This window comes from Dendrobates tinctorius, unplaced genomic scaffold (genome assembly GCF_039654945.1).
Source record: "Dendrobates tinctorius isolate UK_male_01 unplaced genomic scaffold, ASM3965494v1 ptg000089l, whole genome shotgun sequence".
Lineage (NCBI taxonomy): Eukaryota > Metazoa > Chordata > Amphibia > Anura > Dendrobatidae > Dendrobates > Dendrobates tinctorius.
Window position 1 is genome coordinate 17,900,229 of NW_027361757.1, and position 12,703 is coordinate 17,912,931.

Consider the following 12,703-nt stretch of genomic DNA (forward strand, 5'->3'; position numbering starts at 1 on the left):
CTCCTGGTCGATGTTGAAAATAGCTGACCATAATGAAAAAGACGTGTTACATAATCTCTGCTCAGAGGTAAAAACACATAAATTAAAGGTAAGGTCACTTTCTGGTTAGAGAATCTCTACGTTAACAGAGATGACTCTTCAGCCTGGAATTTCCGATGTGTGCGGAGATGATTCCTACTAAATGTGTAGATGTCTGGAATAAATCTGAGATCTAATTACCGCTGTCACTAGAACAAGATTACCTTTCATCATAAAGAGGGCTGCAGCTCTCTACCAGCAGCTCCGCTGACATCCTGCCTGATTGTGGTATTCACCTGCCTCTTCCTTTCTTGATTAGTAAATGTAATAAAATGCTGCTTAGTGAAATGCTTCTCTGTATCCAGCTGATCAGACTAAGACTCTGGTGGGCATCATATACGGTATATATTGGCTGCTAAATATATATCTCTGCATGGTGCAAGATGAGGTCACAGATTTAAAGTTATTTATTAGAGCTGAATTACCGTCGTTCATGGAGCTGATATACATAAAAAAGTCTATTTAAAAATCCACCCATAATAATACACTACATTACATCGGGGCAGAGACTTTAGCATGTGGCAGGGCCCAGCTGATCATTCCGCTTTACTAGGCGGCAATACGCTGTAATGTAAAGTATTAAGCTTGCTAATAATAGTGTATGATTCGCTGGTCTGGCATGTCCATCATCTGTGCGGCACACCGGTGACGTCTCGCCAGCTTGGCTAATCATATGACAAGTCTGAGATAACGAATGGTAAGGAAATACTCGAATGTCCTTTTCACGGCCACAAAGTGCTGACATGGACCAGGGTGGTGTGAAGCGATCCTCCGCTCATCATTACCTAGCCCATGAAAAAGGTAAGAGAGTTTGATTGTATTTGAAGGGAGCCTCTCAACAATCTAACCCTTTAGCCCTCAAACCATTTTTATGACTGTGTAGCCCTTTAAAAGATAAGCCATGCGATCCCTTCATAACCCCAAAGTGCTACTCTAGCAGCAAGAAAAATTGTGTTTTGAAGTTGTTTGGAAGCACATTGATGAGTGATGATGCACTTACAGCTCCCCAGCCTCCACTGTATTTTCAGACTAGCAGCACCCTCCGCTGGCTGATTGGTAAGGTACTTGCTCTGGTATACTGGCCCTGTCCTATCAGTCAGCCAGGGGAGGGCGCTGCTAGATTGGGAATACAGTGTGAGGCTAAGGAGCTGTAAGTGCATCGTCATGACCCAATGCACTTCCAAATACGGCTTCAAAACATGATTGTGCTGCTGGAACAACATTTTGGGGTTATAAATTGATTAACTGGCTTATCTTTTAAAGTATTACTCAGTCACAGAAATATATTTGTAAGGTAATGGTTACTGACAGGTTCCCTTTAAGTGTATTTAAACAACTAAAGGTTATAGATCTTTATGACATTTTCACCAGACCTATGAGATATGCCGTACATCTCTATTGGGTGCGGGTCCCACACCTTTCCGTAGAACCTCTCTGTAGAATGAGGACTCCCCAACTAGAATGTTTATAGTGGTAATAACTCTTTAAAGGTTTTATCCAGGACTAAACAATTTTTTTTTTTTTTTTTTTTTTAGTATGGTTCTAAGAACGAACAGGCAGGTAGTTGCTACCTGTTCGGCCCACCGCAGATCTCTGCCGGCACAGAGAGGTCACTGACGGCTCGTGCTGACGATTCTGCAGCTTTCACTGACTTCACTTCAGCAGAACGGTGGCTTCTCTTCCACTCTGCTCTGTTGATGGGGTGGAACTGCTGATGAAAATATGATTGACCGCCGGCTCCCCGCTGCTTAACTGTGGGAATCCAGCTGTCAATCAGCATGATGTCCGCTGTCACGTCTGTCGATTGAGCAGCCCGTTGAAGAAGAACAGCTGCTTTGTTGACATGGAGCAACTGAATCCCCGGCAGGAGTGGTCTGTGATCGCTCTGAGTCGGCGCTGGATAGAACAGGCACATAGTTAGCAACTACCTTCCTGTTATTTTGTTTTTACTTTGAGCCAAAAAACGTAATCTAGTCCTGAATAAGCCCTTTAATGGTTGGAATATTCATACTACGATTTCTTACCCAGTCTCTGCTCTTTGTACAGTGTCAAATCTGCCAAAGCGCACCAACCACATTGCCAGTCCTGATTGTTCAGATGAAAGGTAGTGTTAATATATACACTCCTGAATATGGAGAATATACAGTCATGGCCAAAAGTTTTGAGAATGACACAAATATTATATTTTCACATGATCTGCTGGCCTCTGGTCTTTATGTGTGTTTGTCAGATGTTTTTATCACATACAGAAATATAATTGCAATCATATTATGAGTAGCAAAAGGTTATATTGACAGTTAGAATGAGTTAATGCAGCAAGTCAATATTTGCAGTGTTGACCCTTCTTCTTCAGGACCTCAGCAATTCTCCCTGGCATGCTCTCAATCAACTTCTGGATAAAATCCTGACTGATAGCAGTCCATTCTTGCAAAATCAATGCTTTTATTTTGTCTGAATTTGAAGGTTTTTGTTTGTCCACCCTTGTCCACCCGTCTCTTGATGATTGACCACAAGTTCTCAATGGGATTAAGATCTGGGGAGTTTCCAGGCCATGGTCCCAAAATCTCTGTTTTGTTCCCTGAGCCATTTAGTTATCACCTTTGCTTTATGGCAAGGTGCTCCATCATGTTGAAAATGGCATTGTTGATCGCCAAACTGCTCTTGGACGGTTGGGAGAAGTTGCTCTTGGAGGACATTCTGGTACCATTCTTTATTCATGGCTGTGTTTTTAGGCAAGACTGAGAGAGAGAGCCCATTCCCTTGGCTGAGAAGCAACCCCACACATGAATGGTTTCAGGATGCTTGACAGTTGGCATGAGACAAGACTGGTGGTAGAGCTCACCTGGTCTTCTCCGAATAAGCTGTTTTCCAGATGTCCCAAACAATCGAAAAGGGGATTCATCAGAGAAAATGACTTTACCCCAGTCCTCAGCAGTCCACTCCCTGTACCTCTTGCAGAATATCAGTCTGTCCATGATGTTTTTCCTGGAGAGAAGTGGCTTCTTTGCTGCCTTCCTTGAGACCAGGCCTTGTTCCAAGAGTCTCTGCCTCACAGTGCGTGCAGATGCACTCACACCTGCCTGCTGCCATTCCTGAGCAAGCTCTGCACTGTTGGTAGCCCGATCCTGCAGCTGAAACACTTTTAAGAGACGGTCCTGGCGCTTGCTGGTCTTTCTTGGGTGCCCTGGAGCCTTTTTGGCAACAAGGGAACCTCTCTCCTTGAAGTTCTTGATGATGTGATAGATTGTTGACTGAGGTGCAATCTTTCTAGCTGCGATACTCTTCCCTGTTAGGCCATTTTTGTGCAGTGCAATGATGACTGCACATGTTTCTTTAGAGATAGCCATGGTTAACAGAAGAGAAACAATGATGCCAAGCACCAGCCTCCTTTTAAAGTGTCCAGTGGTGTCATTCTTACTTAATCATGACAGATTGCTCTCCAGCCCTGTCCTTATCAACACCCACACCTGTGTTAATGGAGCAATCACTGAAGCGATGTTAGCTGGTCCTTTTAAGGCAGGGCTGCAATGATGTTGAAATGTGTTTTGGGGGATAAAGTTAATTTTCTACTCAAATATTGACTTTGCAAGTAATTGCTGTTAAGCTGATCACTCTTTATAACATTCTGGAGTATATGCAAATTGCCATAAGAAAAAATGAAGCAGTAGACTTTGTAAAAATTAATATTTGTGTGATTCTCAAAACTTTTGGCCATGACTGTACTCCTATTTGCTGCTGGGCAGTGTTAATATACTCTGTGGCCTTGTCATTTGCATGTACAGCCTGATATGCCATAATTGATTATCCTACCACATCACAGCATGCCTGTTTTAAGACCATTGACACGATCTTGCTTTATGTACTATCTAGGATTTTTATACTACATAGTCCCCACTCTGGTACTTAGAGCAAGGTTGGTGAAATCTTGGGTATTGATGAAGGTACATCTATAGAGTATGTAATATATATGTATGACACCCATTTTAGGGAAGATCAAAAAGATTTGCGGCACCCAATTCCAATCTCTGGACCAGTCCTCTATTGCAGCTGGACTTTGCTCATGTGAAGGGCTTCCTTGGCATGGTATCGTCTGGACACCGCTGTCACGTGCTAGGCTCGGAGACGTCATGGGAGGTTTAGTGACTAGGCCCCTCTTGTGACGTCATGATGTTTCGTGGCATAGGAAGCGAGCGAGGCTCCCAGGAGATGCCAGCCATAGACTTGAAGTCCGACTGCAACAGAGGATCAGACTGGAGGTCAGAACTAAGTATTGTGAATCTTTCTGCTCATCTCTAGTCCATTTTGTACCACATGAAACTGGTGACGTGCTAGATTCGTCACATGCTTTTAGTTAGATTTCTAGAACGTATGTTCCAGTAGGTTGTCTATTTCTAGTCCTGCTATTCTGTCCTTTTTAAGACCATACTAGACAGTGTCATGATATTTTTTTTATTATTCCAGATCCTGTGCTAGATGGATCTCCATATGAAAAAGCAGAGCCAGTGACCCTCCAAGAGTGGAAACGTCCAGATAATACCCCAGTGCCGAAAAAGTCAGTAGACAATACAAGAAGAGAGGTCCGCTCGCCTCATTACACAGTAGATATGTCAGCAGATGACATAGGCATACCACTCCGGGTAAGGCTTCTCCCATGCCAGTGTCTGTATGGTTTCTAACCGTAAGAGGTTGTCTGTGAAAGAAATTTTTTCCTTAGAGGGGTTTTTCTACTAAATGCATAAAAAATGTATGATCAGCACGTATTTGTCTGCTGGGTCCCCCGTTAATCATGGGAACGAGACCAAAATCACTTGGTGTGAATGGAGCTGTGATGCTCATGTGTAAGCATTGATCCATTTCCTTCCTTGTGACTGACTAACAGATAATCAAGCCCTATCATTCTCAGTCCTATGAAAGTTAATGCAGTGGTGGAAATTTAATTCATCATGAAGATATGAGCAGCATACATCCAGGAGAAAATAATTGTTTGCATCTGTTAGATGTATCCAACATGTTCTGCATTTATATATGTGGATCGCCCGCAGGGCTGTGGGGTTACTCGGTACCGGGCTGGTGTCTCAGAGGGATGTGTCATGGTGGCGGTGACCCGGTCCGTAGCCCTGGGCGTCCATTCAAAAGGGGTAAAATGTAGCCGAATAAAGTTTATAGGTAGATGATACGTGACGCCACCTGTGGTGCTCGGCAATGAAGGGGATAAGCCGACACTGCAGTGCATATCCTCTGGGACAGATGGTATAAGGCAGCAAAGATGTGATAGCTCCCCACAGGTAGAGCTGTAGTCCCAAGGCAGTAGTAATAGGTGTTGAGGAAGGGGTTGCAGGAAGAAGGCAATGACACAACAGGGTGCAGTTTCCTTTACCTTTACTTTGCTTGGTAAGTGCAGTCCAGGATCCAGATTACAGGTGGAACAAGAGTTAATCAGCCTGGAAGCAACTTAGGAATCTCTTTATGCAGATGGCTTGTGTAGTCTCCTCTCTAGCGCTTATCTGAGGCACTTGCAGTTCTGAGTTACACTGAAGTTCCTCTTGCTCTCTTTTAGAACTCCCCTCGTATGGCAGACAGCCGTAGCCTCCTCTTTCTCTGGCTCACACACGTTGCTGCTGTGACTCCGAGTCTTAGTTGGGAACAGAGCATTTACAGCCTCTTGTTCCTCCAGTTTTTTGCTGCAGGATCATCAGCATCCATACAACCTCGGATACCGGACTCCGGACGATGCGCTTCAGCTAGGAGTGAGCCCGACTTCGGCTCAATCCTCCCAGCTCACCTCTTCGCCCTCTCCACATGAACTCCACTAACTTCCCTTTCCCGACCACAGAGAGCAGCTCCTCAGCAGTTTTGGTTCAGAGCTCCCTCTGCTGGCCTGGAGTGGGAACTGTGCTGTGTGCTGGATTTACCTGACAGAGAGATCCTTCATTGCTTCCAAGCATGACATCACCCTCCCTAGGAGGAAGGTAATGCCACTGTGGCGCCCATACTCCTGGGGGCGCCACTTATGCGGTACTTAGAGTTTAGCTGATATCCTTAGAAATGATGGTGAAAAGTTTGACTGTTGTGTGCCAGTGTGTCTATGGTTCTGTCCTTTCCAATTTAGTACAAGTAGACGTGTGAGCTTGTCTGAATATAACTATCCATTGAATGTGAATAACTCTGCACCCACTGCTCTCCCAGTAGTAGTAAGGGAAATATTCAGCTGAGGAGCCTCCGTGTGTATTACAGCAGTGAGTGGACAGGAAAAAGGGCATTTTAGGTATGTCACTTATTTATGCTTTACTATAGCACTATCATATTCCGCAGCGCTTTACATTATCATCGCTGTACCCAATGGGGCTCACAATCTAAATTCCCTATCAGTCTTTGGAATGTGGGGGGAAACTGGAGAACCCGGAGGAAACCCACGCAAACACGGGGAGAACATACAATCTCCTTGCAGATGTTGTCCTTGGTGGGTCAACATCTTGTGTTATGTAGAAGGGGTGTTTTATGGAGCAAAATCGTTCATTTTCTAATTTTAGAAAAGATCATTCTTGTTTGCTGAAGATGGTTCAGCCTCAGGGCTTCCACCATTCGGCAAAAGAATTGGCTGCAGTGCTCACCGGGACTAGAGCTATCATCCCCACTTACCAAACCTTGAATAATGATCCATCTATGTTATATCCCAGGAACCGCACCCCAATGTGCTCATCGGGCTGAGATGCATCGTATGTATGCAAACCATGACCATGAGGCAGATCTTTTTTTTTTCCATGTTTTGCATGGTACTTTATGAAAGGGGTCTTCATGGTGTTCTCTGTCTTAATACTTATTTCATAGCTAAGAACTTTATAATTCTGAACTTTATATTTATCTTTAATATTAGTGAGGTGTTCTGACAATTGGGTGTTACTATTTGGGATATGTTCCTAAAAGACTGATGCGTAACACCCAGTTGTCAAATTATTAATGTATTTCTTTGAAGATTATCAGAGGTATGGCTGAGATCTAAGACGAGATGATCCAGAATTGTTATTTTATAGGGAATACTAGTCTTTATTAAAATTGACACCAGGAGTGGTGACAGGTTCTCCTCACCAACAGAATATTTTAATTTACCAAAATGTTTTTCTCTTTCATAGAACACAGAAAGATCAAAGGACTGGTACAAGACCATGTTCAAGCAGATCCACAGACTTAACAGAGGTAATGTCTTCAGTTTTCTCAGAAATTGCTCAAACGGAAATACTTTGGTAGAATTATGCTATGGAATGAGGTGGAAAAATTGCTTCCAGCACCTGTAACTTCATGGAGAATAATTACACGCTTCTGATAACTTCTTTGAACCCCAAACTGATCACATGTGTGTGTAGGCTATAAGAATCCAAGTGAATCCATATCTTTAGTAAGTAAAAATGCTACTCTGGTGCAGCATGGGTGTACCCAGTGTCAAAACGGGGGGGGGGGGGGGGGAATGACCATGAAAGCCATGGTCATTCAGGTTGTTAAAAAGTAAGGTGAGATGTATAATTAAATAAAAAAACAAAGTGCTGGGGAAACCCTATACCAATATACAAAGAGTGGGGAAAAGTGAATACAAACTGACTAAATCCAACACCCTTTTGGAATCTGTTGGATAGAATAGACTTTGGCTTGTTGGGATGGAATAGTATGTGCTCAATGTGCACACAAACGGCAATGACTATACTCAGAAAATATGCTTCCAGTGGCTTTAAAGAAAAACTCCTAAACCAGGAGTATATACTGTATATGCCCGTATGTTAGGGGTCAAATGTCTCTTGTCATCACACATTTATCATAAAACAATATTGCCAGCTGTGTAGAAATATCAATTAACATGCATGAGATCACATTTGTTATTCTCCAAAAAAGTTCCAAAAGAACACCTATTAATGAAGAAGCTCTTCATATATCACATGTGACTGCTTTGCTGCTCATGAGTCAGGGGAGCCCTGTAACCGGCAACCCTTCTATCTTCTGGCGTCAGACTTTCAACTGTATCTGTATATACGTACATCACCAGCCCAGCACCTGTATATACGTCACCAGCCCAGCCCCCAGTCCAGCACCTTTTTCCGTCACCAGCACCAGCCCAGCACCTGAATCAGTCACCAGCCCCCAGCCCAGCACCTGTATCAGTCACCAGCCCCAGTCTCCAGCCCAGAACCTGTATCCGTCACCACCCCCAGCCTCCAGCCCAGCACCTGTATCCGTCATCTGCCCCAGCCCCCAGCTCAGCACCTGTATCCGTCACCAGCCCCCAGCTCAGCACCTGTATCCGTCATCTGCCCCAGCCCCCAGCTCAGCACCTGTATCCATCACCAGCCCCCAGCTCAGCACCTGTATCCGTCATCTGCCCCAGCCCCCAGCTCAGCACCTGTTTTCCCTTCACCCATGACAGCACCACATGAGAGAGGGATCCGCCCCGCCAGGACAGGAACCTACTGAAACATAAGGGGCGGCACCTCTCCCCCGCTTCAGTTGGGTTCCTGTCCTGGAAAGGAATCCCTCTGACAGCGGCGGCGCCTGTCAGGATGAAAGACCCAGGGCCGTCCCGGCGTTTAAATTGCAGGGCTTACTTACCTGCGACGCCGGCCGTCGGCAGCTGGTAGCGCAGTCCCCGGGGTGTTGCCTGATCCAGGCCCCGGGTTCGTGCGGGCACGTCCTGATGTCCTCCCTTCGGAGGTTCCTCCACGTGCTGCCCTCCCCCTGCGCGCGCGCCCGTCCTTCGTCTGCTTGCAGGGGAAGCCGGGGGCGGAGATCGGCGTCCGACGTCAGCGGCGCAGAGGATTCTGGGAGCGCGACCGCTGACGTCATCGGGACGCGACGATCATGGCCCAGGGCGCGACGCCGGCCAGGAGAAGAGGCTGGCGGTCGCGGGGGGCAGGGGTAATGAGGGGCACTCACTTTAAAGAAGGAGCAGAAGCAGCTGCAGGGGTGACAATGGCGTCTCAGGAGGATCGCTCACCGTCCCCATTGTCTCTGCCCCCTTCACAAGCTTCGGGTCGCAAGAGCTGCTCGAGCGGCAAAAGCAGCAGCCGTCCAAGTCACCGATCGAGGGATTCCTCGAGGTCAAAAGATCGCAGAACGCACGCTCCTTCGCAGCCCCAGAGCCCGGTATCGGTCTTTCCTGGGTGGTGAGTGATCTCCGTGAAAGTAGACAATGTTGTAATAGGGCTTCCTATGTCTTTTCCTTTTTTAGGGAGGCAAAAAAGCTACATGCAAAAAGAAAAATAAAGTATGTGCCATATGCCACAGCCCTTTAGCAAAGGACTACCAAAAGGACTTATGTGTCAGCTGTATCTAGCGGACTATGGCTGAAGAGGCACCGAGCCTGGCAACAAACCTCAGATCAATAATTAAGTCGGAGGTACAGGGCTCACTTAAAAAATTATTAAAAAAGAAAAGTAAGAGTAGGAAAGCCTCCCCGAGTTCCTCGTCAGGCTCCTCCTCTTCGGAGTACCAAGTTGAGCGCGGGTCATCTTCATCCTCAGACAGTGATACGGGGGGCAGACCTTGCTTTCCCGTGGAAGATACGGACGCCCTCCTTAAAGCCATCAGGTCCACTATGGGCCTACAGGAGGAGAAAGTAGAGAGATCACTGGAGGATGTGATGTTTGGCGGCCTACAAGAAAGGAAAAAGCGTACCTTCCCGGTCAGTGACAAAATTCAGGCCCTAATCGAGAGAGAGTGGAAGAAACCGGAGAAGTCAGGTAGCCTTCCCTCCTCTTCAAAGCGAAGATACCCCTTTGAGGCTAAGGACACGGACATCTGGGACAAAGTCCCAAAGATTGACGCCGCAGTGTCTAGGTCTTCCAAGAAGTCGGCCCTGCCCCTGGAGGATTCAGGGGTTTTGAGAGATCCCTTGGATAAAAAAGCGGACTCATACCTAAGGCACACTTGGGAGGCAGCGGCAGGGGGTCTGAAACCAGCAATAGCCGGCACCTGCACAGCCCGGTCATTAATGGTCTGGTTGCAACAACTGGAAGAAAAATTGGTCTCCAAAATGCCAAGGGAGAAAATTTTAGGTGAAATGTACCTACTACACGGAGCTGCCGCCTTCTTGGCGGACACCTCCGCCGACTCGATGAGGTTAACAGCAAGAGCAGCGGGGATGTCGAACGCCGCAAGACGGGCGTTATGGCTCAAAGGCTGCCCTGGGGACATTCAATCTAAGGCAAAATTATGCTCATTACCATGTGATGGGCAGTTCTTGTTTGGAAAAGACCTGGATGACATCCTAGAAAAAGCCGGTGACAAAAAGAAGGGCTTCCCCAGGTTCATGGGTGATCAAAGGAGACCGCCCTTTCGGAGGGGAAGGTTCAATCGAGGCCGTCCCCCGGGAGAACGGAAAAGGTGGGACGACAAGAGGAAGAAAGAACCAGGGTTTATGTTTGGGGGAAATACCTCAACCGCCAAAAAATCCCCGCAATGACACCAGCCCTCCTGTGGGGGGAAGATTGAGGCTCTTTTCCCAAGAATGGGAGAAAATATCGGCCAACAATTGGATCCTAAAAATTATAAAGAATGGCCTAAAAATCCCCTTCTTCCAGTATCCAAGAGCTTCATTTGTGGTGACCCCCGTCAGGAAGGAACCAGGAGAGCAATCAGCCTTAGAAACAGAAATCTTAGGGCTATTGGAGAAACAAGTTCTGGTAGAGGTCCCGGAAGATCAAGAAAGAAGGGGGTTCTATTCTCCCCTCTTCCTAATAAAAAAACCCGACCTTTCCTTCAGAACGATAATAAATCTCAGGCGCCTCAATCAATGGATCAAGAACCAAACATTCAAAATGGAATCAGTGACTTCGGCCATGAAGCTGTTACACCACAACTGCTTCATGGCCGTAATCGATTTGAAGGATGCCTATTACCATATCCCGATACACCAAGAATACCAAAAATACCTGAGGGTAGCCCTATACATCCAGGGCGACCTCAGGCATTTTCAATTCACAGCTCTTCCGTTTGGCATCTCCATAGCGCCAAGGATTTTTACAAAAGTAATAGCGGAAATGACAGCTTTCCTTCGAATCCACAATGTGATTATGGTGCCTTACTTGGACGATTTTCTGGTCATTGGCAATTCAGAACATCACTGCGCACATCAGGTAGAGAAGATAACAGAGACCCTGCAAAGACTGGGTTGGATGGTAAACTTAAAAAAATCAAAACTTCAACCCCTAAGGAAACAAACGTTTCTAGGTTTCGTCTTGGACTCCGACCGTCAAGTTTGTCTCTTGCCAGAGAAAAAACTAGAGAAGGTGAGAGAAATGACCCTTACGGCAATACAGCATCCTCACATGACCCTAAGAAGGGCAATGTCCCTGTTGGGCACGCTAACAGCCTGTATCCCAGCGGTCAACTGGGCACAGTATCATACCCGACAACTGCAGGCGGAAATCTTGTCAGCCCAGAGACGATTGAAAGGGCGTTTAGAAGGGAAGCTGGAACTTTCCGAAAGGGTGAAAGACTCTCTCACTTGGTGGCTAGACGACACAAATTTAACGGGGGGAATTTTGTGGCACAGGCCCGTGTCCGATGTAATATTGACGGACGCAAGCTCCTCGGGATGGGGGGCACACCTGAGAGAACATATGGCCCAAGGGTCCTGGGGTCACATAGAGCAGAAAGCTTCCTCGAACTTAAGAGAGTTGAGAGCGATAAACAGGGCCCTAGAGGCATTCATTCCCAGGTTACAGGGTCAAAACGTCCGAATTATGTCAGACAACAGGGTGGCGGAGGCGTATGTCAACCACCAGGGAGGGACAAGGTCAAACTCCCTAATGGACGAAGCCAAAAGAATCTTCCTCAAAGCAGAACAACACCTAGCCTCCCTGACAGCCCTGCATATCAAAGGGACAGAAAATGTTCAAGCCGACTTTTTAAGCCGCAACAAGTTAAAACAGGGAGAGTGGGCCTTGAATCGTGTAATATTCCAGAAGATCGTACAGTTATGGGGACAGCCAGTAATCGACCTCTTTGCCACCAAAAGCAACCGGCAAGTGAGAAGGTTCTGCTCATTAAACCCAGGGGAAAACCCGTGGGCAGTGGACGCTCTACAAATCCCGTGGCTGTTCAAGCTGAGCTATGCCTTTCCCCCAGTAGCGTTAATCCCGGCAGTAGTAAAAAAGATAAGAGACGAGCAAGCCAGAGTAATCCTCATAGCCCCGTTCTGGCCGAAAAGACCGTGGTTTTCTCTACTACAAATGATGTCTCTCTCGGACCCGTGGGTACTGCCAGAGATTCCAGATTTGTTAGCTCAGGGGCCGATATTCCACAAACAAGTCAAGGGGCTCCATCTGACGGCGTGGAATTTGAGAGGTCACTTTTGAGAGATAAAGGGTTTTCCCCGGGGTTGGTAACTACTCTAATGAAAAGTAGGAAACCAATAACAACCAACATATATGGCAGAACGTGGAAAAAATTCCTACAATTCCTGGGAAAACCGTTAGGTCAAGAACCCCCAATCGAGTCCATCTTGGAGTTCTTGCAGGCAGGCCTACAGCTAGGCCTGGCGGTTAATACCCTCAAAGTGCAGGTTTCAGCGCTGGGTGCATTATACAATTGCAATATAGCGGCAAACAGATGGGTAGCCAGGTTTATAAAATCTTGCCAC

At 46.5% G+C, this 12,703-nt stretch overlaps 1 protein-coding gene across 1 annotated transcript in view; it reads left to right on the top strand.

The window, feature by feature from the left end:
• The window catches only part of LOC141098245 (sorbin and SH3 domain-containing protein 1-like), a 529,519-nt gene that overhangs the window by 420,448 nt on the left and 96,368 nt on the right, over positions 1-12,703 (top strand). Inside the window, exons 16-17 of the mRNA XM_073585871.1 lie at positions 4,540-4,715; positions 7,209-7,272. Coding sequence (XP_073441972.1) covers positions 4,540-4,715; positions 7,209-7,272 — 240 coding nt within the window. The remainder of the gene's footprint in view (positions 1-4,539; positions 4,716-7,208; positions 7,273-12,703) is intronic.